Source organism: Oryzias latipes, chromosome 11 (genome assembly GCF_002234675.1).
Source record: "Oryzias latipes chromosome 11, ASM223467v1".
In the NCBI taxonomy this organism is placed as follows: Eukaryota; Metazoa; Chordata; class Actinopteri; order Beloniformes; family Adrianichthyidae; genus Oryzias; species Oryzias latipes.
This window is the reverse complement of record NC_019869.2, coordinates 19,480,009-19,506,505: the sequence shown is the minus strand read 5'-3', so window position 1 is coordinate 19,506,505 and position 26,497 is coordinate 19,480,009. Positions and strand designations below refer to the sequence as shown.

The following is a 26,497-nucleotide window of genomic DNA, read 5'->3' as shown; positions in this document are numbered from 1 at the left end:
TCAGAGATGAATTTCTGAGAAACTCCTACTGCTCACCAGAAATTATGTCCTGGAAAACGATTCAGGTTTTTGATTTTGCCTAAAAATTGCATATTTATAATTAAAAGACCACTGGGAACGCTTTAACAATAGATTTATAGATGATTGGAGTAAGACTTAAAAATTTAGACCAAAAAATAATAATAAGTTGGGGTGGGTTGTCAGAGAAGGACTTGAAAAGAAAAAAGATTGGGAGACCGTTTGGAGCTACACCATTGTTAAATACATAAACAGCAAATCCAGTGTGTTATTAAATCCAGTTTTTTGCCCCACCCCTGGCGATGCTTAACATGAACTTGGCAGAAATAACCTCTGCATCACTAAAAAGGCAATAAAAGCCGGTTTGTAAAGCAGACAGCGCCACAGATGAAGGAAAACCCACTAAGAGACGATGTCTTACTGTTCTGAGTAGCTTTGGGCTCCTTCAGCTGCTTCTGCGCCTCTTCAATTTTATCTGCAACAGAAGAACAGAAGTCAGCAGGGGGATGGAGCCCGGCACGCAGCAGAGATGAGAGCAGGGTTTTGGTCAGCGGATGCTCCTGCTGAGGTGGAGCAGATCCGACTCAAGACCTTTCAGGAGCGGCAGGTCAGGGCCCTTGCTGTGCTCTGTATGGGACACAACTTGTTATCCCTGTTCATTGTGTCGGACACACAGGGAGGGGTGGGGCTAATTTGATTTTTGATTTTTTGCAGGTTTACCGCCTTTAACAATCCACAGCAAAACGGCCTGTTGCTCCTGCAGGAGACGCTCAGCAGACCTCATGCATGGCACAGGCGGAGGAGGTCAGTGGATTATGACATTCAGTGTTACTACAGACATCAGACATGCCCCCCCCCGCCCTTAGTATTCGCTCTGCAGCCCACTGTTGATTACATAACGTTCCACCACCCCTGCTCTGCCAAACAAAGGCTTCCTGCCAGAGAGCTGCAGCATTCGAGGAGGAAGCTGCTTCACAGTGCAGGCGAGGAGCAGAGAGGAGAGCTCTGTTTACATCTGAACAAGCCCTTCTACGTGCCCTTTTCCTGGAAGGGATTCCTTCAAACCGCGAGGACTCCCTCTGAGCGTCCTTCTGTAAGCGGACACATTAATGCAGAAACACCTGACAGGAGATCCATTTCTGCCTCCACATTCACTGCCACAGACCAAAGAGGGAGCAGCAGCAACATCCACCAATCGAAACCCGGAGGACATCTTTTCTTATACAGCAGAGATGATCATCAGAGCTGTCATGAGGAGCTGATTGACTCAAACCTCCCTCCACCCGAAGATGAACGTCCCACAAGCAAAACAAACCAAGGCAGGAGCAGCCGGAGCAACAACACCTTAACACACCACAAAAACAACCTGTTTACCTGAGTCAATGAAATAAAAACCCATCAAACTTGTTTGTTTAAAATCATTTCTATCATCACAAAACAGGTCTGCTCCAATAAACTGTTTTCTTTTATATGTTAAGCCTAAAGAGAACATGTATGAAAGTAAATCAACAAAAAAGTGGTAGTCAGCTGATATCCAGCCTTATTTATAAACTCTGCTAGATCTTTTCTGTTTTTTAGGTCCTCAAGTGAAAAAATGACCAACTAGAATCAGAAGTCTGGATCGGTTACTATGGAAACTGAATAACTGCTTTCATAAGATCAATTCGGCCAGTCCCAGTTTAACTCCTACCATGTCCCAGCAGGAAAGGCTTTAGTTTGCAGAGTTTCATGACCCTCAGATCCAAACAAACCCTTCTGAATATAAAAGTTTAGAGCCAAACGTCTCTTTGCTTGATGTGCTGCTCATCACTATAGAGAAAACTACTTCCCCTTTTTCAATTCTTTGTAAAACATATGCAAATGTAGAGGCATGGCTTTAAAACTGAAGCATGCAGCAGTGAAGGAATCTGCTAGATGATCCTGGGATGGTGGTTCAAGTTTCTGCAAAACATTCTTCCAAGCCATCGATGCAGAAAAAAAAGAAGAAAAAAAAAGAGATTGAATTTAGTTAAAAAATGAGTGGCGCAGAAAGCTGTCGTTCCTGTTTTTGGATGGGATCATCACCACTGAACCCCCCGCTCCCCCCCAAACCATGCTTTTAGCTGCAGGCAAAAATCTGGAAGTGAAACCCAGAAGGTCATAAAACCGTATGAAGTCAGCATTTTGAGTCCCAAACAGCTTCCTCTTTACAGAGATCTGATCGGCCTTCTGGGACAGGAAGCGAGGTTCCTTCGCCTCAGGGTGACAGGACTCATGCAGCACAGTCAGCTGACACACAAGAGGAAATGTGTGTGTGTGTGTGGGGGGGGGGGTGTTACAGCAGACCAGCTATTTAGACATAAATGCATGCATGAGAAATTCCTCCATTTCTTCAGTTCAAACACATGCTGTGGAGTTCTCCTGCCCCTCCATGAGCAAATCCTCCCGTTTCTTTACTATTTTCTGAGTAAAATTATAAATTACATTTTATTATATTACAGGTGTGTGGTCTTTAAAACATTAAATATTTAGTTTATTTTTAAATTTCCTTTCAAAAGTGGCCAATGGGACAGGGCATGGCATACTAAATGTCCTATTACTTTTTGATTCTATTTTTACTGTTTTTATTGGGTTATTTATTACATTTTAACATATTTCTTATTTATTTATTCTTTTAATGTGTATTTTAATCTATGTGAGTAATCGGATGGGTGTGTGGAGCAGTGGACTCCCATTTTAGTTTCCTTGGGATCAATAAAGTATCTTTGATGCTTGCTTTTTTTATTAGCTATATTTGTGTATTAGTAGACATTTCTTCAGATTACTGATGTTGTTTACTCCTTTGTTACATTTCGGACATATCAGCCCGTGTTGGCTGAGCGGTCATTTCATTGCAAATCCCAGTTTGTGCCAGAAGATGTCACCACATTCTCTGCATACCGTATAAATCCCATTTACCATTATAACTAAAAGTTTACGCCTGTCAGAACAAGAGGATGAAAATGATAATAATCTAATATAATCCTAATGCTAGTTTGGGTCAGCTGCTACAACTTCAAAGTGATTCAAGAGAAAACAGGAAAACCAGACAAAGACCAAGAGTCCGAACAAAATGTGAAAGATCCTCGTCTGAAAAAAGAAAAATCGACAACAAAAAGAGAAAGACGTGAATTTAAAAAGGAATAATTACTGTTTGTGAATTTTGGAATTGTTCACTCTGAGAAGTTTAGTCCTGGTCTGATCCAAAGTTGCTTTCCCGATGGTCCTCTTAGTTTGGCAGGTGTGAAAGCTCAGCTAAACTCTGGTTTGGACCAGAAAACAACGAAAACAGATTCTCTTGAGAATGAGGGTGTCGGTTGCAGATGAACTCTGGTGCGGTTCACTTCCGTGTGAATACAAACACTTCCCAAAGAGAACAAGAGAGGTAAATGGAGGCAATTATGGAACTTCTATGTATTAGGAGAAGAGAACAGCTCTCAGTATGAATCTGAAGAAGCAGCAATCATGAAAAAGTTTGAAAATGTCTACTGGGGTGTAGTGACGAGCTCATGTTTCACTTTTTATCTCCGGAACAGCTGACATTTATAGCAGGATTTTTTTAGGAAATTTATTCTGGAGCTGAACTGTGGGTTGCCATGCGAAAAAACAAAAGACAAGCATTTTCATCTGTTGAGTCTAAACTATAACAAATGTAACATTTATTGAAGCATTTTGGTTGCTGAAGTAAAATACTGTTTAAGAGTTCCGCTGGTTACTGTTAAAAGTAATGAGCTGGATTCTCAAAAAAGAGGAGTGTTCGTGTGCAGCTGTGAGTTTAACAAAACCACAAGATCATGACTGCCACTGACTTTTGTCCCCTGAAGCAGTTACCAGGCAACCAGCAGAACCAGAAGAAAGTTTCAGGTTGAACAAAAGTAAAGAAACAACAGAAATAAATAAAATAAAGGAATGAGAATAATGGCTCCTCTTGGTGACACTAAACCCATGAAAACAACAGACGGAGCAGAAGAAAGAAGCTGAGAAGGATCGTAACAAAGTTATGAGGACTGATCCATCAACAAACTGCTTCTTAAAACTGAAAGTGCAGAAAAAGTTAAAGTTTTCTGGTTTCCATATTGAGGTCTTGAAAGTGGTGCGTACGAGAGCCAGGACTTACAGATCAGCAGGAGTCCTGCAGCCTCGTCAGAATGCCCAAGGCTCGACCCAAACGCCCCAATTGCCGCTTCGCTCCAGTAATCGTGACGCTGGGCTGACTGACAGCGCACAAACTGCCTTTTGTCTTTGTTTGGTTACACCTGAGTCAGCAGGAACAGAGGAGGTATAAAAACAGAATGTCCCTGTTTCTGTTTTCCTCCCGGTTCGGCAAAGGCGTTGGGACCTCGGCAGAGACGAGCATGTTGGCACCGGCAGCGGCGTGTGCGCTTCCGCCCCATCAGCTGTGGCTCTGCCTGCGGTTTCCTCAGAACAGCGTGACGAGGAGGGGAATTCCTGTAAGCCCAGGACAGGCGGCGCGCGGGGGGGGGGAGCCGCCCAAGCTGACGTCACTGAAACCGGCTCCGGCACCTACAGGGGATCCTCCTCCTCCCTGCTCCCCTCCCTCTGTCGTGGGGGAGGAATGTTGCTCACAGCTTGACGGGGGAAAGGAGTTGTTGTTGTTTCAGTTTTTGCAAAAGTGGCGTCTGCACCACTGCAGCTTCAGCGCTTTTTGTTGCTTTGGTGGCTCTGAGATCACTTTCCTCTGAATCCAAATAAAAGCCGTCATGATTGCAGTAAAGACATTTTTTAAAGGGAAAATATTACTTTAAAAACACTGTGTTCTTAAAAAAGAAAAACAAACTCTTGTTAAACAAGAGTTTAAACAATCCTTAAACATGTCTCCTCTCCGTCATGTTAACTTCCTACTGCATCGTATTAAGGGGGGGGGGGGGGGTCTACAAGATCTCTGCATGACTCCCTGATCAAAGCTGCAGTGTTTCCCACAAACCCTTGCCTCCCTCATCCTGAAATACCTCTGCCTGACTTCCTGTCACTTTAGGACCTGCCTCCCGATCCCTGTGGTTGGCTGTGATTGGTCAGAAGATGCAGAAAAACAGGCAGTTGCTGCCTGTTTGTTTGGGAGTGAAACTCAGAGAACATGAGGCGGGAATTAAGCAATCCTTTCCTGATGATGTCATCAAGTACAGGATGTTTGCATCCACCTGATGTTTGCTGATCCGGTGAAAAGGTGAAAAACTAAAGGATGTGGAAAACTGTGGATGGAGAGCAGCTGTGGCCTTGTGTTTACATGAGCATGAGACATAAGACGAAGAGCAAGGGCTTCCCAAGCAGCATCATTCATTTTTTCCAAGGATCTCCAGGGAGTTCAGGAAGAAAACCACAGCAGCTTGGAATTGCTCCAATCCTTCCTAATAAAGCAGTCTAGGGTTCAGGCCTGCAGAAAGGAAGCTGCTCTTATTGTTTTCAGCTAAGTCATGATGGAAAATTGATGGTTTGGTCGCAACCGACCTTAAACTCCAAGAATGCAGTTACTGCAGAGTTGCCGGTCAAAGGAACCGGCTCATTTTTTTAAATTGAATTAAACAAATTTTTGCTTAAAATCTGTTGATCCATTTCCTTCAAAGCATTTTCAGCAGTGTTTTTTTATTTAAAATAAATAATCTTTTACCTTTGTTCAGTAGAAATCAATGATAATATAAAGTATTAATAAAACAACACAGCTTAAAACTTACTTAAACTTAGCTTAAAAACAAGAATAAATTAAATAATGAGCATATGCGTTGAATTATAGTTTTATTTGTTTGTGTAATTTTCTAGTCAAATTAACATTTTTATTTTATTAGAAGACGTTCTGTGCAAATGTAACAAATATTTGTATCCCAAGTGATTCTAAATGAGCCAATAAACAAATCAAGTCAGATTAAACACAAAGTAAAAACCTTAAAGTTAAAGTTTTGGTGTTGAAATTTCTTCATTGTAATCAACTCCGCTCCTGGGGGAGCAGTGAGATGTAATCACAGAACAGGGGACATAACAGGGGACCATTTTGGTTGTTTAACCCCCCCAATCCAACCCCTTAATGTTGAGTGTAAAGCAGAGAGCCATTGGGTCCCCATTTTTGGATTATTTAGTATGACCCAGTTGTTTTTGAATGTATTTTTTGAGGGGGAAAGATCCATTCAAAATAAATTTAAAAAATGAGTAGAAAGAACAAATTCTTTCAAAAAAATAATGAAAATAATTCATTACATTTGGAAAGTATTGCTCAAAAGAGTTGCTCTATCCCAGTTACATAATACTTGTTTTGTTTTTATTTTTTATATAAAGTCAGATTAGCTCATTTCACCAGAAAAGAGAGAAGAACATTTGGGGAGATCCAGCAAAGAAGCAGAGGCCACTTCCTTGCAGGTTAAAAGCCTGGAGCGAGCTGGTCACCTCAACCAGGTTAATCAGGGCTCAGTGACACACTCATCCCTCACTCATTCAGCTTTACTCTCCTGGATGAGGCTTCATCATCACCAGTCAGAACCGCACAGCTGAACTCAGCATGCAAAGTAATCAAGTATTGTTTTACTCATGTAAAAACCTGGGTAAAAAATCTTCGTAATATCCAAAGTGCAAAAATGTTTCTGTTTGCACAAGAAACAAAGGTGAGAGGGGAAAGGGTGGGGCCAAAATATCTGACTCCACCCACGAAAAATCCACTGATCCGAGGTTCATGATAACAAGAGTTCAAGAGTAACGGTGACTTGCAAGATTACAAAAGTTGCAGCATTTATTCACGATCAGTAACACCAGCAAAGGAAACAAGCAGGCATTGCTGTATCACCGACAGACAAACACACGTGTTTAAGGTGGCCTGTTAGCATGACCATCTCTCACTGCAAACAGTCTCTGGGAAGCCTGGCACGCGGTAAGAAAATATTAGCTTTCTGACAAAAAAGCAAGAACATCTGACAAAAGACGATTTCTAAAGACCTGAGGGTCTTTTCTAAACGTCTGAAGCTTCAAAGCTTCAGTCTGACAAAGAACAAGAAAAAACAGAGACATCTGGTGGTCAAATAAAGTCCTAACAAGCTTTAAAGAACAACATTATTACAGTTTTGTCAATATAATCTAGTGTTGGTTTGTTTATTTATACTGAATACGGATAACAATCACTACTTATACTTATAAGCTACAGGCTTGTTGTTGGCAGTTGTGTTGCAAAACAGCAAATCTTTATTGTCATGGAACAAGAAAATCAATTTTACCTAAACAAAAAACCTTTTTCAGACTAAATTCACAAACTAAAATTTAAAGTTAAAATGTCCTATCATGCACCCAGGTGTGTGAAATATTTTCCAGAATCTTGCTGCATTTGACTTATCCCCTGGGGGAGCGGTGAGCTGCAGACACAGTCGCGCTCGGGAACCATTTGGAGGTTTAACCCCCCCAATCCAACCCCTTCATTCTGAGAGTCAAGCAGGGAGGCACTGGGTCCCATTTTTAGAGTCTTTGGGATTCAGGATGACCTGGATTTGAACTGACCACCTTCCAGTCACAGGGCGGACACTCTACCACAAGGCCACTGAGCCGGTTTATATCTTATCACAAGACATAAAGTTAAACTTATAACTTAATTTAAATGTAAAAATCTGTAACTTGGATGAAATCTTCCATTTATAAGTTCAGGAAAATCTGATGTACACTGATGAATACTGAAATGGAATTAAATGCTGTAAACAAAACGGTTGTTATGTGAAACATTAGAGCGAAGTTTGATTGTGTTTGAATGTTTATGGTTCATCTGGATTTGTATCTGTTGTGTTTCAGACATAAATGAGTTTGTGAAGGGGCCAATGAATACGTGAAGTGAGACTGAACTAACACAGAAGCTATTGTTTGGAAGTTACAGGAAGTCAAAGGTGTCTTTTGGAGCATTTCAATCATAGCGTTGCAGTTTTATTGTGGTTTATCCTCCAGCTCTGCGGCAGCACGGGCCATGTTTGCAGCACCACGTCTGCCGACAGCATGCATGTGGAAGCATGACGCACGCTTGCAGGAATTTTGCGGGTCTTTTCCAGCTGCTGCTCTGACTCTGGACATGGTGGCGCACTCACTCGCCGCGGCCGCTGAGCCTTCCAGGAAAACCGACGAGGCTTAATTAGATCTGCAGCTTCTGAGGCCGAGCGCAGTGAGCCGCTCAGGAAATAACCATGGGTCATGTTACTGAAACAGCAGAGAGATGCTCCTCAGCTCTGCTCCTCCTCCTCTTCTTCATCTCAGCCAACAATGGGAGAGCAGAGATGATGAAGAATCTTAGTCACAGCGTCATGACACCGTTTCAGTGGTTTGCAGGGAGTCACGTTAGGCTTTGGAGGTTTCAGTATCTGCTGACTTCTCCAGACTCCTCGATTGTTCCTGGATGAAGCCTTTACACTTCCCTCAGATTCTAGGGGCATTCGCCTGTTTTTAAGGACATATCCAATAAAGAGGTGCTACATAAAAATCTATCTTTAATCCTGGAAATTCAATCATCTGTTTATTCGATAATCAATTATCTTACTTTGGAGAATCTATTCATCTCAGCTATTAAAGCTGTTTTAGACTAGGGCTGCACGATATGAGGAAAACTTGCGATGTGCGATATTAGAGATTAATATTGCGATAACGATATCATTTGCGGTATATAAACAAATAGAAAAATAACCAAAAACATCATTCCCATTTCATTGCAACAGTTTAAAATTATATTCCAAATGACCCTCATCGACATAGGTGACAAACATCTAACATAATAGGCCTCCATCTGATTGGTAAACAATGGGAAGGCGTCCATCTGATTGGTCAAAGCATAAAGGGATTTATTTGATTCGTTAAATGCCTCAACCTGCCATAAGATTGTTTTAGCACATTTTGGGTTTACGATTTATTGCGATGTTCGCCGTCTTTTGCGATATGCCTATTGCAGAGCTGGATATTGCGATAACGATAAATTTGCGGTATATTGTGCAGGCCTATTTTAGACTTTTAAAAAGTGTCATGGTTTTGCCCCTCTGCCTCTTCTCCTGCTGCTGCTGCTGCTGCTCCTCCATCATCAGGAAGAGGAAGAAGCGTTACAAAGCCTCCGCAAGCTGCTCCTTCTCTCCTTGTTTTGTTCTGTCTTCCTCCATCCTCCTCTTTCACAGCCTTCCTGCTGTCATCATCAAATCAATGATTCTCTGTTCAACTTATAAGCTTCACTCCTGGATTCTGAGGACAGAAGCTTCTAATTCTCATCTTCATCAGAGTTTAAATGTCTGAGATAATCAACAAGTGTGGTTTCCACCAAGACAAAGCTCAATTTTTCATCAGATCCAAAAAACTTCTCATTTAAAACTTCTATTTAATATCTTCTTTATTTTACTGCCATTTGAAGTGATCACATCAGCCATCCAGGACCAGTCAGAGGAGTCACAGAGAAGCATCACCAGGTCGGATGAAGGTTCCAAACTGGGTAGCTAAAGATCTGACAATCCGGTCAAAGTCCTGATCTATCTGCCACAAAAAGGAATTTTATTAGGAAACCTTTGGTTTTAAAAATAAAAACAAAGCAGTTGAGTCTTCTGAAGCTGAGAGGAACATTTACAGACTCTCTTGAGATGTTAAAGAGTCAGAGAAACAAGCCAGCGTCCTGCTGGACGTTTATTTTCCACACACCCAGAGCAAAACACTCATAAACTCCACAAAGAGCGAAGCAAAAAGAAGAGCGTGACACGAGAAGAGACGATTTGGAACATGAGGTGAGGGAAACCGGGGAGGAGACAGACACCGAAGAGCTGTACCTGATCTTAGGACGAAGCGAAGGTCGACTAAAGCAGTTTTAGATCCTCTTTCAGGAAAACACCTGACAATCCTGAGCCAAAATCACAACAGTCCTGCACATTCCCCAGTCTCCGTTAGTCTGTCTGTGTTGTAGAACAGAGCTCGAAAGCAGCACAGCCTGTCGCTCCTCTCCTCCCTCCTCCTGCTTTCAACCCCTCCTCTGGACCAGGGAAAGCCCTCCCTGCATAATCCCGACTTCCCCCGAGCCGAGCAGTACGGCTTTGTGCGCTATAAAAAGCTAAACAAGGCAGGATGAAGCTGGAAAAACCATGCAGGTCTTTCGTTCCTCAAACACCTCGTCGGATTAGCGGCTCACCTGCCTGCAGCTAAAAATACTCCTGAATGCAGCGCTGATCTAGAGGAGACCGGAGCCGCACCTCCTTCTACTGCAGCTTCATTCGCTCAGCTGTTTGTCAACAAACAGCCTCAGGTAAACAATAATTTAGTCAATCACCAGCTGCAGGGGGCAACAGTCAACAGGTGGTGCAGCAGGCTGGAAACATAAAGGAACAGAGTTCCAAGCAGACCGAACAGAACCAAACATCAGCAGCAGTTCTGATCAGCTGGGATCATTTAGTCCAAAATCAATCAGCAGATCGGTCATGTGACAGGAGCTTTCTGGAACAGATTCTTCCAAAAGTTTTCTTGGGGTCTGTTACAAGGAGTCTGTTGAGCTGAGGGCAAAGGCAAATGAGATCGACCAGAGCGGCCTGTCTGGAGAGGAAGCCGTTAGCCTCAAAGCCAAATCCTTAACTTCCAGGGGGGTATTCCACAAAGCAGGTTCTGCTAGCTCCCACGGTAAGTTTGAGGCTTAAGAAGTGTACAACCACCGCTTTCGGTTCCAAAAACCGAGGTATGTTGCAGGGTATGTCAAGTTGCCATAGCAACTCATGCTCTGAACATAACCTGGTCTGGAGCAGGTTTAGTTGAAGCTTAGTTTGTTTTCAGAGAGGTGCAGCAGCATGGCGTGTCTATTTGAAGATGATTTAATGGATGAAGAAGCTCAGATAATACTTTTTCCACCATGAGAGGGGGATAAGACCATGTATGGATGTTGGAAAGATAAACTTTTTTACATTGATCTAACTTGATTATTTGCTTCAGTTAAGATAAATCAATTCTTTTTAGTCAAGTCAGCTTAAAAATAACACATAGTTTTCAGACATTGATTTTACTTTCATTAAAATTAATTCAATTAAGTATGTGTAACTTTGGTGCTGCTGTTAATTCATTTAAGTTGGATAAGTTATATATATATGCATCACAATAAAAATAAGATCAGAAACTCGTGCTTTTACTTTGTCTGCTCTTCTACTACAAGCAGAAACTCTTTTTGCTGATGCATCCGTATTACTTTTTTGATGGACGTATAATCTTCATACGCCGTCATTTAAATCTCAGACTCTGTCTCACTGAAGTATAGCACTCTCTTTTGTTCGCCACGCGTTTCCATGGTGACTCCGGAAAGCGGCGATCCATTGAGAATGTCTTTATGTACCTGCTGTGCACGTGCATTAACCCAGGGTTACCAAGTCGAGCGTAATTACCCTAACTCATATCCGGTCTTTTGGAACCGACATACCCAGAGTAAGCAAGTTCAGGCGGATTTCAGCCAGAGTTCAGGGTTAAAGTCAGGGTAGTTTAAACATGCTTCCTGGAATACCCCCCCTGTTCGAAAATGGTTTGAAAAGAAAGCTAACTAGAGACAGATTAGTTCATCGGTTGACCACCAGGTGGCTCGTTTCTATAGCTTGTTACGATCAAGTTTTTCACCTTGACATTTTTTTACTGGTTTATAAGCATACGCACATTCAGGCTCAAAGACGCTTCCCCATGAGACAAAAGGTGTTAGACTTATTGATGGTAACTACTGCAACAAAAGTTCTTTCAAGTTAAAGCATAGAACGGGATGATGAACAACCGCTGCAGTGCATAGGAACTTGCACGAGACAGCATCTGGATATAAGAAAACATGATAGGTAACCTATTTCAGGCTTTGGTCCCATCTGTGCATATTTTGTATTTGCACTATTTTGTCCCATTTGTGCCCATTTCTGTCTGACTCGTGTAGATTTTTGTAGTTTCATTCATGTGTTTATCACATCTAGGCACAATTTTTCTCATTCATGCACATTCTATAGCATTCTTGCAGTTTTTTCACATCCATGAACGCTTTCGTCTTATTTATACACATTTTTGTCACATCGGTGCACATTCTTGTCTCATTTGTGCATATATTTGTTACAACCACGCACAATTTGTCCCATCCATGCAGGTTGCAGCCACACCACGGAACATCAGGATCAACAGAAGCTGCACAGCTGCTGCTTTAAAAGTAATTTCTGCTGCAGATAAGACAGCTGAAAAAGTCCATGTGGTTTGAAAATAGTTTTAACCTCAGTGTAAGTTTCACTCAAACAAGCCTAAATATGACATATAAGTTAGATACAGAGCTCCTCATTTAAAGAACAGTTTTTAGGAATTTGTGTGGGGGACAAAAGCAACAAGTGGGCAAAATAAAACAATAATTAAACTAATTTCTGTTAGGTGAGATGAAAAAGGTAATACTTTTATAAACTAATATACCGGTATATATATATATATATATTTTTTTTTTACCAATAGTCTAAAAAGAATATATTTTGATTTTTATACGTTTTCCATCAACCTTTACTTTAACTAAACGATTTTCATTTGCTTTCCTCTGCTATTGCTAACCATTGCTGCAAAATCAACTATTTTCACTCCCTCTCAAAAACTTAGCTTGTTTTTTGAGGGCAGGGGAGGAGCTTTAGCAAACCAATCAGCTTCCCTTTGTAGCTCCCTCTCGGCGAGGGCCCGGAACAATTGTCGCAGCGCAGATTTCCCAGGAGATACTCCCAGAAATCCCCCTTCCAGCACCAACATCTGTCTCCATAGCAACAGCAGCTGAAGGAGGAGACGGTCCTCGTTACGCAAGAGGACGAAGGTCTGCCAGGAGGCAGTGCCGCCTCCTCCTCCTTATGCTTGCTCCCCCAGCCTCTTGGTGACCACCCCGCAAATTTGTCCCCCTCAGAAACACATGCTCCACCCTCTGCTGCTTTCTGTTAGTTTGCTCGAGGCATTTTCCAAGCTACAAGTCTGACTTTTTTAACCAAAAAAGAATAAAATGACATGCAGCAGAAAAACTAAACCCAAAATGAACTGCAGTGGTCAGTCAAACATCTTTAGCAAGCTGCTGTCTCATGTCCTTGGTTGGATATCAGGAGGGCGTGTTAGTTATATTACAACCCCTTAAAAATTTGCAACCAAAAATAAATATTTAACACAGAAAAACATTTGGATCTTTCATCAGTGTCTCTACAAAGTAGCTGTAAATAAGTATAGATGTTGAACTGCGACTTAAACTAAAGTCAAAAGTGCTTTGTTTCTGGGGTGGATGGTCCCTTTTCCTTTTTGTATTGTGCGTCCACAACACTGCATGCTGGGCACATTTCACTGCGTCCACGCTTGACACTGAATCCTGAATCTTGAGTCCCAAGCTCTTGTTTGATATGCCTTTTTTATTTCGTCTAGTCACAGGGCCCCAGGCGATCAGAATTAACTACAGTGGTTATAAAACCCACAGTGTGACGTCCTCGTCTGTGGACGCCAGGTCTCAAGAGGTTAAACCTCTGATCAGAAGCAGCAGTTTTCAGTTGTAAGACAGGGATGCGGGTCTGCTGCAGGAGATTGTTTTCATACCAACTTTATTTTTCTGTGGAAGCATCTGCAGCATCCTCTGTCAGCTTTCACTCCTAACTCAGCAGTGAAGGACCTTCAACCCGGAGTGACAGTCATGATCTTCAGGACGCACCTTTCCTTCCCCCCATGCCTGCTTGCTGCCCTCCTAGCCCCCTCAGCATCCGTAGGAGGTTCCAGCAGTTGGACACAAGAACAGCACCTGCAGCCTCATGCTGCTCTGTTTCCCTGGCAACCACTACATCTCCTTTGCTTGTGCAAACCAGTAAGCGATGCCAACTCTGTGCACAGACACACACAGCTGCACAAGCTCAAGGAGCGCCCCACACAGGCAGCCTTTTAAGGGTTTCCGGCTGGCGCACGTTCGTCGCTCTGCCTTGTCCCTGCTTTTTTCCCGAAGCGGCGTCATATTTTCCCAACGCTCAGAAACACCAGCCTTACAGGAACACAGCAGCAGTTTGCAGTCCTGTCACGCAGGAGCCCATTTGTGAGGCCCACTTTTACTCGCCAAGAGCCCTTTTCAACCCCCCCCGAAAGAACCATGCCTCCAAACACACACACACTCTCTCTCTGGGTTCTTCTCGTAAAGGAAAACCCCAGCATTTTTCCTTCCCATCATCCCCACTCCATCACTACCCTTTCTGTTCACTTTTTTCAGGAAGGGGCTTAACTATCAGAGCTGTACTGCCTGAAACAGTCAAGTAACCAGGCGCGCGCACACACCTAACAATGCTGTTGGAGTTGTAGTGAATTCTTAAGTTCTGCAGCTCTGACAAAACGTGCACGCCCCCACACTGCAACATTCAAAACACTGAAATTACTGAACCTGCAGCAGCAGCCGGGCGTGTCATCTGCAGTGTCAGTCACCAGCAGTGTCTGGGGGGGGCCAACCAATTAAATCTCCCGTCATCAGCTCAAACTAAGGGAAAATGCATCACGACTGTGGAGGATCATCCACGTCAACGTGGGGTATTTACACCCTTATTAAAACACACTTCCACGTGGTAGTGCTGCACGTTTCACGCATCACAGAAGAGCTAGCAGGATGTTAAAGATTCAGCTTCAACACTCCTAACGTGTCCATGTAGCTATCAAGCAGACACTTCTTGGTGAAGTGACATTAAGTGTACGCACCTATCAACTGATTAGCAGACAGTCACACACCCCACAACACAGCATAACTGACAATGCCATGTTGTGCCATGTGATGCAGAAAAATGTGCTTTACAACAGTAAAGGGTTACATATTGGCACAATGCTACGTTTCCCTCCATCAGAACTAGTTAATGGCATAAACGATTGAAAGAATGACGGTTATTCAAACAACATCAATAAAGCAGAGAGGAGCACTTCCTATCGTCTAACCCAGGGGTTCTCAAAGTTTTTGAAGCGGAGCGCCAAATTAGGACCTCGACATTAGACTGGGGGCTAATTTTGGAGAAAAAAATGGATAAACAGAAAAAGCTGTTTTTAATAACTTTAATGACCAAGTGTCAACTAACCAGGCCCTCCAAATGTTTTCCCAGTTGCAGTCGAAGGTTGCTGCCCAGAACTACTACTTCTCTAGTAATTGCATCATCGGCAGACTTTCTTTTGCTCTGGACAAACACTGTCAGCTACTTTCAGCATACATTCTTTTTACAAACTCCCCGTCACTTAAGGGTTTGCTATGCCGGGCCACTTCCAAAGCCACAACGTAGCTAGCTTCTGTCACGGCTTCACCAGATTTACTCATTTTTGTGCACATTATCTGCTGTCCAGCATAGCCTCGTTGCTGTTGTTGGAGCTTGTTTTTGTGCTCCTCGCCGGTAAATTTGTCATCGTTTTTGTGATTTGTAACATAGTAACGATTTAGATTGAATTCTTTGAGCATTGCATTTACCTGCAAAGTGATTCGACAAAGTAAGCATTTGTCCACTTAGCTTGAAAGCACCTTTTCTCCTCGCCAACGCAACGTTTTTCCTCAAAGGAACCAGCTCTTGCTCTTTTTATTGAGGGCTACAAAAAAAAAAAATCTTCCTGCGGGCCGCCATTGGCCCCAGGGCCGCACTTGGAGAACCCCTGGTCTAACCAGTAGATTTTATGCAGCAGATGATCAAAAATGGCTGTCAAAACAGAAGAACTGGTCAACAAACATGTAATGAAAAACCACACCCATCTTTGAAATTCTGTAGAGCTTCAGTTATACACATGATCTTCCTAAAATCCAACACATTGAGTTAAAATCACTGAGGAAAATAACTGCAAACGGACTAATCTCTTTCAAAAATTGTATACTAGGCTAACAGCTGCTGAATTTAATTGTATTTTAAATCCTAAATTTTAATCAGACGACTCAGACCATAGAATCGCACAAGCAAATGACCGGTGGTCCCTTTGACAAAAACCCTTTGATTGCAAGAAAAAATGGGGAGATCTGGTGGTCAGATGAACTGTAGCAATCTTCGAAAAACCAAAAAATATACACAGCTTCAATGTTAACAGTAAGGCTAAAAGAGACAGCTGGTCAGTTGATCTTTATGTTTATTGGTGCTAAAATCCTTATACCTTTAAAAGAAAATTCATACTTTATAAACAGCTGTTGATTTAAAAGTCTGTAGCATAATAATCCGAATTACGCTAAAAAACATCCAGATTGATTTCTTGGACCAACGGTTCAGTTCGACTAAGAAAACTTTAATTTTAACTTGATTGTTGTTTCAATATAAGAGGATTTTTGAAGGTTCTGGGGAGCCCTGCTAACCTAACACATCAGGAAGACCCGACCCACACCTTCCTAAACCACACAACCACAGCAATCAAACCAAACTGAACAACTGGGAGTCCCTTTAAAGCTTTAAAAGTTTTAGTTCTTGATGTTTTGCATCCTTTCTCCTGCTGTGTTCTCAAAGGATTATAGTAAAAAATAAAACATTCCAGGTTGTACAAAAAATAAAAAACACAGACTTCATTGTGGGATGGTAAACAAGGGGGCCACATTCCACCTTTAACCACAGTCAGACAAAACACATCTATAAAGTTGGTGTTTTCTGACCCCTCCCTGCCCCGTTTGCCAAAGTGAAAGCATCTCTGAGGTTTCCACCAAGTCAAAGCAACACCCCCGGACCGGTTTCAGCCTGTCTGTTGTAGTTACAGTTGCTAAAACCGGGTCTGCTCCGGCCTCTGGGAGAGAAGTTTCCTTTGTGTGAGTTTCTCTGCAACGTGCTGTAATTTCAGGAACTGTATGAAAAACACAGGCCCAGACGCCTCAGCATGACATAACGTGTTTAAAAGCAGCCAGCAATTAACTGTTTGTGTGCACGCCACTGCACAGACCTTTTGCTTAGCATCACATCCATGTTTCTGTACTGCAACTTCACTTTCTGGTTTTTATTCTTATAGAAAACATCATTCAACTCAATCAGGATTTTCTTTGTGGTGCAATGACAATTGATTTCCACATGAACATACTAACTCATCCACTTAGATCTGTAGTTCCAGAAGAGTGTTTATTGCTTGGCACAGAAGTAGAGAAGGTGAAGAATTTAACCCTTCAAAAGGAGGCAAACACAAGCAGGCTATAAACGGAAAGGAGAACCAGAACCAAAGAAAGAAGTCCCGCTACATTCTTCCACATAACCAGTGTTAGCATGTCTTCATTACCACTCGAGCTTCGACCTTTTTTTTTTGTCTGTTTAGCCAAACCAAATTAGATTAGACTTCCTTTTTTAACCAAGCACACTTAGATCAGTCCAACTGCACTAACTTACGTCACCCTAACAGCCAACCTACTTTAGCTGATCCCACCTTCATTAGCTTATCCCATCTACATTGGCTCAGCTACGTTAACACTTACTAATACTAATTTTGTTCGCCAACATTAGCTCTACTTCCCTTGGCAGTGTAATCATCTACATTAGCTAAATCCAACTTCATTAACTTAACTTCTTAACATTAGCTTGGCTCAACCACACAAGAGTTATACACCAATGTTCTTTTAACGCGTCTTATTTATTAGCTTAGCTTCCCTACTTTATATAACTCATACCCATTAAAAAGGCCAACAGACATTCAGCTCACTTACAGTGAATCACCTTGCCATTGGTTAACATGTGTGTTTAGCTCAACTCTTCATTGGTTCCCTTCCTCTCTGCTAGATCAGCATCTTATATATTTTTTTTAACATTTAAGGAACAGATAACTATTTTTTACATTAAAAACCCAGTGCAATACTAAAAAATAAACAAATAAATTGTTACAAAATTATGCCATTTTAGATCGTTTTACTTTAGTTCTCAATGTACAAAACTTTACACATTGTAAAAAACACAGCTTTTACCCAGATTCCGTAGCTAAGTAATGCCGTGTAGCATCAGCAGGAGCTCAAACACAAGCAGATGGGGATTTGAAAAACAAACATTAACGTTTCATGCTGGAACAAACAAGAATTCTTTTAACATTGAGATTCATTAGATAATAATAAAGTCATTAACTGCAGGGCCTGTTTGTGGTACAGTTGTCAGAAAAAATGTTAGAACAGCACACTAGCTTTTATCATCATTCGCGACTTATATCTGAGCAATTCTCTACTACAGACAAAGGCCTGAAGGTCATTCAGTGAAGCCGATTTTGTCTTAGTCCAGACTACAACAGAGAAACAAAAACAGGGGACACAAGGAGAGAAAACATCACAATAGACAACAAACGTTGCTTGAGGCTTAAAGTCATCAAAGCTATGAATAGCTGTTTACAGAAGGGCTGCATTTTTGTGCACAACCACACACATCTTCACACTTAAATATCCATGCAAACATTGTTAGGCACTACCCGCACACACACATATTTATGTAGATTCACACCGACAACACAAAGGCATACATATTTAAAATGTGAGGCATAGCTGCGCGCATAAAAGCATCTGTGTTTGTGCTAAGGTGAGCAAGCAGGTGTGTCTAGGTGAGTGTGTGTTATTGGGACAAAGGTATCCCTGTCAGTTTCTGTTATGGTTTGACCGTGGGACTGCCTGGAAACATGACTAAGATGAATAAAATTCAAACCGACATTTGATACGAGATTAAACATTGTTCTTGCGCTGTGTGAAATGTTGGTTCTTAAAATAGAAAATTCAGTTAAGAGAACGTTTCTTACCCTGATTGGAGTTTTTTTTTCTAAATTAAACATTTGAATTATTCTGACAAGGGTGATTTGGTTCTCAAAAAATTAGCTTTTAAAAACAGGAGTAAGGCAGAACTCACAGCTTAGGTCTTCAAAACAATTGTAAATCATAAGAAACCTGTAAAACACTTTGGATGATAAATATATAAATATTTACACTGACATGAACTGAATGATTCTGTCGCTGGTAGATTTTTATTGTAACAATGTTCATTTGAAATAATGTGTTAGTGTGAATTAACAATAAAAAGCTAAATAAAAGAGAAACAAATTCAAATAGCTACATACAAAACAACAATGATAATATTAATGCTAAGTAAATACACAAATAATGTCTCCTTGTAAGAAAGGAGTTTGCTTGAATTAAGTTGTGGGAACGTTAGAACTTTAACCTTTAAAGGTTCTTTGGGTGTTGAAGTGAAAAAGGCAGAAACACTTTTTCATCTGCAGAGACTCACAATAGAGGATAAAGCTGCACATTCATGCAGCAGAGCGTGTTGAAGCTCGTCTTGACCGCGTCATGTGACAAGCGTGTGATCCCACAACATCCACTTAGTGCTTCCCGTCTGCTGGAGGAACGCCCCAGGATGGGAGCCGTCGGAACGCGTCGGGAGGCCAAACCAGAAGCCAAACATAAGCCTTAACACGTTTTTGAGTCACAAGGAAAGGAGACCGGGTGTTTCCTGCAACACGCTTGGGTTTCTGCAGAAGTCTGGATGGCAAGCCCGGTCAGGTTCAAGGCAGCGTCTTCAGAGGAAGTGAACTGCCGATGCTTTGCCCACACACTGAAGCTCCAGGTGGAGCTTGATGTTCTATTTTTTTAAGCAGAAAAACACTACCTGACAGCAGGAGAATGTCAAAACAGACAGCTGCCCTTCTGAGCATGCTCAGACTGAACACATACAACATAAAAAAAAGGGGTCCCAGAAATTCTCAGTCACACCTCACCGCGTCAGAGCAGGACAAGTTCTCAGTTCAAACTGCCTCTGCCTTCATTCTTGAGACTGAGAAACCTCACGGAGGAGTCCGTTTCCTCTACTGACAAGAGGAACAAAAGGTTGGTGTTTGAAGCTAGGTTCACTCCGCCTTCGGCAATGTGTGTTCAAGTGGCCAACAAAAACATGCGTAGATCTGCATTTCAGGCTTCCGCATTAAAAAAAAACGTATTCATGCTACGCAAATATTAAGACCGTTACAGGCTCTGTGTTCAAAACCTGTGACCATTGAACATGAGTTGAAAGCTAAACTACCGTAGTTGACTTTGACTTCCACTTTTATTCACAGAATTAAGAATTGCGCTTTGTGAACAGCCAGAATTCTATGAAATCAAGTCTTTTATGCATCGAAATAGAGATGTGAAAATAGAAGCCTGGAGCAAGATTTTTGAGATTTGTACCGCTTTGACATTTCACACAAACCTCTTCCAACTGATTAGACTTTTGTTCGGTTCTTCTAGTTCTCTTCCACAAAAAAACCTGAACTGGAGCTGCAGCACTCACAATTCATTGATATGGACTTTAAACGATATTTTACAAGAACGTGCTGATTGAAGGGAATACTCGGTTAATTTGTACCTATTTTAGGTTTTCCACCAAATCGAAAAGGTTTGAAAATAATTGGTATGAAAATTTGACCCCAAAAATATAAAATTTCAATTTTTTTCCTAATTTAATTCAAGTTAGCAACACTTTTCAACAATTTGATTTCTTTGTTTTGTTTGAGTAAATAAACAAGCGTTCTTCAGGGACGCTACGCTCACAGCCGTGGATCAAAGGCATGTTCACACCCAGCGTGGAACGCCACACATCCACGATCTGTGAACCGCAAACGTCTGTCGCCGCACCGATCTGTCAGTGTGACACAACGGGACATCCGGCGATCCGCTTCCACACTGCAGGGCGCTCCGCTTCAATCTGCTCCGTTACGCACACACAAAGATACACACACAACCACAGGCATGGCAGTACACACAAACACGTATGGACACAACCGCACACAGGCATGCACGCAAAAAACGTCTAGACGCATACAAAGACATACAATGCAAAAACATTAACATATTCTGTCACAAACACAAGCACACAGACAAAAAAACATGTAGACAGATGCACTTACACGTAAAGACACATGCACTCAGAAACACATACACACACATAGACACTTTTGTGCATGCACATGTAGTACACATGCACACTCACACAACAGACACGCCCAAAAACACCCAACACACACACATTCACAGCCTCCCAAATAAGCATACACAAAAAAAGACAGTCACACGTACACAAAGACACACAAGAATACAGCCTCAGATACATGCACAAACAAAAACACGTACAGTTATGATCCATAAAGTCGTTTCTTCACCTCTGAGCTTTGCTGCATCGGCTTCTGATAAACAAGTTTAGCTGCAGTAATTGTTTTATTGAATGTTGTGCTACTTTGACCTCACTAACCTACATCTACACCAACTAACCAGCTCCTGTCAGTGGAACTGAGATTGGAGCTTTCTTTTCCTCACAACTCATGCGTGAGACACGAGTGCATTATTGTAATCTGAACATGGCACTGTTAGACTTTCCCATTCTGAAAAAAAACAACAGTTTTATATAATCACGAAGGTTCTGATGCGACACACCTTCGGTTTCTAGCAGATTTGGAACTTTTAATTGCTGATGTTCAGGTAAAGTTAGCTGTCATCTGCTGCACCAGTCTGCCAGAAAACTTGTCAGCTTCCTGCAGAGCGACCGACAGCAGAAAACAAAAACAGTGTTGGTAGCATTCAACACCTTCTGCAGAGAGATGCCTTTTCATTCCGTAAACTATGATGCAGTCCGTGCATCCACCTGGCTGTTTGTTCATAAATGTAGTTTTAGTTTGAGCACTCACTCGTGAAAACAACACACTCGGGTAAGAGCAGACTGTCGGAGAGCAGACTGTGTGAAAACATGGAAGAAGAAAAAAATTCAGACGTTTCTTAGCAAATCCGTGCAAAATAAATAAGTCATGCAGGAAATAAATAATAAAGCAGACAGTGAAACCTGCATCAGACTGAACATTAAACTCTGCAGTGATGGTCAGAATAAAATGCGAGTTTCTGCCATAAGACTTGAGCAGAGTGGATGACAATGACGCCTTTTAGCTTTGAGGCCAAACCAAAACGATTCGGAATCATATCATTTTTCTTCTTTCTTATTTTCTGCTGCAATGCTTGTGATGAAAAACTGGGGATTTTTTCACCTGTCACCTGATACCTTTATCACAGGAAGTCAAGTTTTTAAGTGCTGAATCGGCAGTATTGACCCACTTTAACTCCACCCACTTGCATTATGACACCTGAGCAAAACGGGCAGAGAAAATTATGTGCAAATAAGGTTTCTGCAAAAATGTGTAGATAAGTGAAATTGTGGTTCAAAACATGATGACGGAAGCATTTAGGGTGGGAGCGTGGAACTGGTATCGTCTCTTTCCCGTCTTTGATTTTCTGGGAAATCCTTCTTAAGGGCTTCAGGTTTGTTAAGCAATCTAACAAGCTGTTTTAAAGCAAAAACGATCCCATGGCGCCCCCGTTAAAAGGCGGTCCTACGGTAAGGAAGCGTCCAACTAGCGTCAGATCAACACCTAGAGGTGTACATTAATGTCTTCCTATCTGACAATTCCCTTTTTGGTTCTGGTACGTCATGATCCGCCTTTTTTTAAAAAGAGATAGAACTAAAGACGCTCGGAAAAAGTTGGCCATTTTGGTGAGCAAATTTGTTTCTTCGTGTCAAGTCGTTGACATGCACACATGTAACTTAAAATAACCAACTCACAATCAACGGCTAACCAATCTCTTCAACTTGGCATCTTTGGCTCTAGACTTTGTGGTTGGACCAAAAGACATTTTGCTATATTAGTTTGAAAGGAACTCACCGCTCTTTTCCCTCATCTTCTAACATTTTCCAGAACCAGGTTCTTCCTGTATTTATGAAAAAGTTGGTCCATTCCAACCTGACGTCTGTTTGGTTCTTAAGCTACGTTAGAACACCCTCAGCAATGTGCGTTCAAGTGGCCACGTCCAATGAAAAGTCAACAATAAGGCACATCAATGTGTGTTTCAAGCTTCTGCATTCGTCTATGTTCTTGAACAAGCATCACATGCCCGGTGTGTCCTTAGCTTTACACTTCTGACTGGAGCCGTCATGCTGTGTTCACAGTGCAGGACCAGGAGGATAGTGCTCATCCACATCCTCATGCAGCAACGTCCTCAATTTCAGTCCAGAGGTCGTCTTTGATTCATACTAAAGTGGACATAAGCCGCCCGCTCATGGGACAGAAATGTTTCTGATTTAAAAATTAGCTGACAAAAATACAAAAAACAAACCAAAAAAAAGGAGAACTGGAATCTGCAGGCAGATATTTCCCATGCACATTTTTTTTTAAATCAATCTATTTAAAAAAGAGGCGTTACATAAAGGGAGACGAATGGAAATTGAGAAAATTACAAAGAAACACAAAAAAAGTCAACAAAAAAGAAAAAGACTGTCCATTTTTACTTCTAGTGTCCTAGAGCATCCACTAAACGTCAAACCCTTTATTTTTAAAATTAAGTCAGAAAACTGGATTTGAGTCCCTTGAGTTCAAGTCCACAACAGCTGGTAGTGGAAGACAGTTCAAGTCAGTCCTGCAAGTACGCTACGGTCACCGAAGCGTGGAGGGTGATATGTGCAGCAGAGGCAATAGCTGCTGCAACGCTGCTCTGACTTTTTATGCTACTGGAGTACACCATGTCTCTCTGCAGGGGGGTGCTGATCACCAGCACTGACTGACAATGACGGAGCCTGATCTGTTCCACCACAGACACCACAAGTCTAAAGATGCTCCAGATCTGCACTGGCATGTCTGTGTCTGTGAGGACGGATGACGAGTGACGGGACACACGTGAAGAGCAGACAGAGCTGTGGTCCTGACGGTTCCCAACCTCCCCAGAAGAGAAACCTTTAAATCTGCACTGGAGCTGCAGGATGTGATGCATTGACTTCTCAAACATGCAAACCTCCCAACATGCACCATTTTTGGTTATGGCCTTGATACTAAAGTCATGGTTATCTTGTTTATGTTTCCATTTGATGAGTAGACAGGAAAAAAAAAATCTCTATAATCTCAAAGATAAAAACATTAAAAAAAAATGCTGAGTTTCTGGTTTGAAGTGGCGCTCTGACAAGAGTAACCGTGCAGCAGCTCAGCATCACATCAGCTCGCACAAGCAGCCCTGCTCCTCCCTGCCTCTGTCTGCACTGACCTCCACCTGTGGACCAGCCAGTCAGATGGACGCTTCCAACCCCATATGGCATCATATTCAAGCGCAAAACGCCCTGACACCCACGGTCTGCACACGCTCTGCCACACACCTGCTCCTGCAGACCAACAACAAACTGATAAAACCCAGCATGTGGCTCTGAAGGAACACTGCTGGAACGCAGGACTCACCTTTCAGGTTCTTGGGGTGGTTCTGCTTGGTGCGCGGCATCTTCCCTGGACCTCTCACAGGTGCATGATGGATGTTTTTCAGGGCGTCACAGGTGGGCTCCGGAGCCACAGTCTGGGAGCATCTGCAGGAAGAAGACAGGCGGCGGGGCGGCTCGCATCAATGAGGCTCTGTGCGCTGCAGCCTCACCAGCTCGCACTTGGCACGCAGGACAGAGCAGCCGACTGAGTTCAAGTCTCAAACAGGTGCCCTGGCTCTTTGTCTGCTGGGTGGGGGGGCAGAAAGCCTGTCAGTGAAGGCTCTGCAGCTCCAGCAGAGGAGGAGGTGGGGGCTGATGGGACCGATGTCCTGCAGGCTCAGTGAACCTTCTGTCAGCTGCCTCCAGACTTGTCGATGCCCCCAAAGTAGACCAGCGCCCCTCCACGCAGATTCACGCCTGGGGGGGCTTCCAGCTCCACGGAGCTGATTTGGGCTCAGCCTTTGTCTTCCTCGCTGTTACGTAACTCATCGCTACAGCTGGTTGTTGCTGCTGCTGCTCTTCGATGACGTCAGCTCGCGGCGGACGCTGCAGCAGGTCGCGTGGAGACAGCGCGCGGGAGATGCTCACCTGCAGCCGTCTGCGTCTCGCACCGCTACGCGCGTGCTTCCGTGCACTTCATTTGTCAGCGCGCGCACGGCTGAGGAAACACCCTTTTAAAGCACGCGGCTTGCTGCTCCAGGTGACATGACACAGGCTGCTTCCGGTTGCACCTGAAGAGGAAGCGCGTAAATTATGTAAACGCGCGCGCACTGAGATGTGTATGACCACGACGAAGAGGAGTTCAGCACACAGACGAGAGTGCGCGCGGGTGTGCGCTTGTTTTCACACGTGAACGCGCTGCAGGGGGCGGGGCCAGGGAAAACCCCTCGTGTCTCCGTGACGCTTCAGAGCAAAAAACAGACCCGCGCGAGTGCCCGTCTAATCACACAGTGACACGGTTAGGCTTACCCAGAGACAGTCTGTGTGCACCGCCCGCCTCCCTTCCCGCCGGGCTGCGCCGGACCGCACAGCAGCCTGGAGGTCGATTCTCACGGTGGAAGCATGTCCTCACCACCTAAAGCTGCAAGAGCGCTCCGTCTGCGGGAAACACGTGCAGGAACGCCAAACAACGATCTATGTAACCGGGTCGCGGTGAGCAACACCTCCAGGAATGAAGAGGTTCGGTCTCCTTCTCCCTTTAGCTCCTTTCTCACTTTCTATTGCAGGAAGCAGACAGGCCCTCTGACGTCAGCGGGGGTCCCGTCTCCGCCTCCCAGACACGAGGTTTCCTTCCTGTTCACAGGGGGGCTCCTGACGGACGAGCCATTGCTATTGGAACGATAGGTCCCTCCAAATGACACCGAAGAAGGACTCACACCCTTACTCTCTCTCCCCCATTTCCTACAACCGATCCCCTCCACCTCTTTTTGCGGGAACGACCTCAATTAAGACGCGCGTGTCAAGTCGTTGAGCGCAACCCCCCTTCCGGACCCCTGTCCTGCCCTGCTCGGCTCACAGTTCGGGACTGACGGTTTTCCCGGAGGTTCCTTATTGTCGGGTCACGTTGGACCCCTTTGCAGCTGCAGACCGGGCTTCCCCCGCACAAACCCGCAGCAGGGGCTTAGCGGAGGGACAGCGCACGGGGCGGGGCTCCCAAAAACGTCCCAGGTCCCGAAGGGCGATTAGTGGAGGGAGATTTCTCATTCCACATTTATCACATGCTGAAACACGAGGGTAAAGGGGTCAACAGAAAACAGACCAAGGCACTAAAATAAGTTTTCGTGCTAAAAAAAACAAAACAATTTAAGGACATTAAAATACAAAAAAAAAAAAAAACATATATAAATGTATTGTTTTGCAAGAACTACAATCATTCCACAAGAAACTACACTGACTCAAAAATCTGATAATTATTTCTATTTGAAACTAGTTTCTCTATAGTATACGGGGCTTGACTTGATCCTGTTGTAGTAATCCGAATCATCACATCAAAATTTTGTACACATTTTTCCCCCCTTTTCAGTAAAATCCCTATACCACAATCCAACGTCGTTCTTCTGGACATGAATGAACGTTCAGGCGTGAAAAGTTCCTTTTTCCCGGTTTCCTAGCTTGTTTACAAGCAAACATTACAGTTTTCAAGCATTTAAGATAGTTAGATCTTTAAACGTTTAAAAACTATTTACTTGGAAACATTTGTATTCACTCTTTTCAGTGTACTTGCGATGATAATTACCTGTTTCTGAACATTAGCTTTTGTTAGTTAGCAAGCAGGCGGATTGGACGGAGGTCCTGTT

At 43.0% G+C, this 26,497-nt stretch overlaps 1 protein-coding gene and 2 long non-coding RNA genes across 5 annotated transcripts in view; 2 read left to right on the top strand and 1 right to left on the bottom strand.

Annotated features, from left to right (window-relative positions):
- The window catches only part of hivep1 (human immunodeficiency virus type I enhancer binding protein 1), a 40,118-nt gene extending 13,621 nt beyond the window's left edge, over positions 1-26,497 (bottom strand). The window contains exons 1-3 of one of the 3 annotated variants that reach the window (XM_020707245.2): positions 26,437-26,497; positions 24,184-24,305; positions 440-493 (exon numbers count right to left, since the gene is read on the bottom strand). In XM_020707245.2, coding sequence (XP_020562904.1) covers positions 440-493; positions 24,184-24,305; positions 26,437-26,450 — 190 coding nt within the window. In that variant the 5' untranslated portion in view covers positions 26,451-26,497. Of the gene's footprint in view, positions 1-439; positions 494-23,995; positions 24,111-24,183; positions 24,306-25,169; positions 25,443-26,436 lie in introns of those variants that run through there. The other 2 variants (XM_011481104.3, XM_020707246.1) reach the window with 2 other exon arrangements.
- On the top strand, positions 17,751-23,882 carry LOC105355117. The gene is made up of 2 exons (XR_909609.3): positions 17,751-19,771; positions 23,495-23,882. It is a non-coding gene; the product is annotated as an uncharacterized LOC105355117 (long non-coding RNA).
- Positions 25,242-26,021, top strand: LOC111948203. The gene is made up of 2 exons (XR_002874163.1): positions 25,242-25,352; positions 25,427-26,021. It is a non-coding gene; the product is annotated as an uncharacterized LOC111948203 (long non-coding RNA).